Below are 2,092 nucleotides of genomic sequence, written 5' to 3'. Positions count from 1 at the left end.
CTTCCCCTCGCGCTCCGCGGGCGGCCAGAGCTGCGCGATGGGAGCAGCTCCCACGCCGCGCAGCGCGGTGCTGGCCGAGGGCTGCGTGTGCCCCCACTTGACTGTGGGTCCACTCACCCGCGAGGAATAACTGCATCACGACCTGCGTTTCTGCTGGAATCAGCAGCATGAAAGGATTTAATGCCAAGGTCTAAACTCTTATGTTTTAGATGTAGTTCTTCAAAACAGCAGATCGAATATAGCTATCTCAAATGGATCCTTTCGCACTCTGTGCTACCTAATCTTCGCCCATGCCTCAGAAAAAGAAACCCATCAAGAATTACTGAGGACTTCTTTTTCTTAAAAAACAAAACAAAAGCAAAATAACCCAAAACCCCATGAATTCTGAGACAGAAGGTGGAAAACAGTAAATTCTGGCTAGATCTTGACTTCCTATTGCTGTGATACAAATCTCTTTTAGAGATACATCTTTGCCCTGTAAGCCCTGGATTCAAGGAACACTTAGTCATGCAAATAGATACGCTCTTAGAAAATGACCTATTAAGCTCAGTGCAGCTGCAAGCCTCCCTTATTAGGATTCAATTTTTGTGTCTAGCACAAGAGAATTTGTAAACACAATAATGCTCCTTCCCAAACAGCTACTCAAACTTTGGAGCAAACGTAACACTCAAAAGAGGTTTCCTATTTTAAAATGTTTTTGCCATCAGAAGCCGCACACAGGGCAGAGGCTGGCTATCAAACAGCGGGAGGAATCAAAAATTAATTAATTTGATAGGAGGTTTGTGGGAAGGAATACTTAAAATAAATCCACCGTCTACTTTAAAACACTTTTTTCCCTGCCTTAGCTCTACTACAGGTTTTGTTCTATTGAAGGCCAAGGCAAGACCAAGGAGTTGTGTTTCATACAAGCAGTAGGCCGGGCTCGCTGGTGGAACAACACCTCAGCGCGTGACAGTGACCGGTGAAATCAGTCCTTGGTCTCCTACCTAAACCTCACAGCCTCTCACTTTTTGGATCCTCCGAGATGGGAAATGTTAAGCATCTTCACGCAACGTCACAGTTCTTTCCATCCCAGCTTCATTTTATGCTGTCCCAGCTACACGTAATGCATTCAGCTCTCAAAACATCCCACTGTCTGTAAGTTTTTCCACAGTCCAGCGTTGAAGCCCGGAGAAAAACCTTCAGACAGCGGCGAAGCCCACCAGCGCAAGGAGGTTTGTCGGTGGCCGTGCAGATGCCCGCCCGTGCCGGCCTGCAGCCCCGGGGTCAGCCTGGTGAAGGACGGCTGCGGCTGCTGCAAGGTCTGCGCCAAGCAGTCGGGGGAGACCTGCGACGAAGCCGCCGTCTGCGATCCCCACAAAGGCCTCTACTGCGACTACTCGGAAGACGAGCCTAGGTATGAAACAGGCGTGTGCGCATGTAAGTCGTTCTTTCATGTTCCCTTCTTGAAAGCCAGGAGGGTGGGACGGCGCAGGTGAACGGGTTTGGAGGCAAACTACTTGCTGGCACCATGCAGCTCTGCGCCGGGCAATTGATCCTCATTTAGTCCTCCTGCTTCTCAGTCGGAGAATCCGAGAGTCGGGCTGGGACTGTCTTTAAACTTACCTGTGTATGCATTAGTGAAACCAGCCCACTGGGCACAAGCCTGCTGTTTGCAGCCACGCTGACTGATCTAAAGGTAGGCGGCTGTAGTTATCCCTGGGCGTAAATAAAAGAGAGATATGCGCTTGGGCTGGGAAGAACTTGAAGCTGCGGGTGCAGGAAGGGCTGATGGCAGCACTACAGCACCCTGTGAGCAGGAACCACCTGCTCCTCCTGCGGTAGTAACTGTTGTTTTCCATTTGCAGATCTGGTAGCGGTAGGATGTGAGCTCAACGGAGTTTATTATCTTAACGGGCAGACCTTCCAACCGAACCCGCTCTATCAGTGCCTGTGTGTCAGCGGTGCGATTGGATGTACGCCTGTCCTCGCGCCAGGATCAGCAGCAAGTCCCTGCGCCAGAGTTGGGGGCCGAAGGCAGCCCGGACAATCCCTCTGCGTCCCGGGACAGCACAAGCATCTTCAGTCACCGAACTACAGACTGATGTCAGGT

At 50.8% G+C, this 2,092-nt stretch overlaps 1 protein-coding gene across 1 annotated transcript in view; it reads left to right on the top strand.

Moving 5' to 3' along the window:
- The window catches only part of WISP3 (WNT1 inducible signaling pathway protein 3), a 6,363-nt gene that overhangs the window by 2,151 nt on the left and 2,120 nt on the right, over window positions 1-2,092 (top strand). The window contains exons 2-3 of the mRNA XM_009698072.1: window positions 1,143-1,419; window positions 1,848-2,090. Coding sequence (XP_009696374.1) covers window positions 1,143-1,419; window positions 1,848-2,090 — 520 coding nt within the window. The remainder of the gene's footprint in view (window positions 1-1,142; window positions 1,420-1,847; window positions 2,091-2,092) is intronic.

The sequence above is a fragment of the Cariama cristata genome, unplaced genomic scaffold, assembly GCF_000690535.1.
Source record: "Cariama cristata isolate BGI_N322 unplaced genomic scaffold, ASM69053v1 scaffold2834, whole genome shotgun sequence".
In the NCBI taxonomy this organism is placed as follows: Eukaryota; Metazoa; Chordata; class Aves; order Cariamiformes; family Cariamidae; genus Cariama; species Cariama cristata.
Note: the sequence above shows the minus strand (reverse complement) of the source record. Positions and strands in the feature narration are given on the sequence as shown.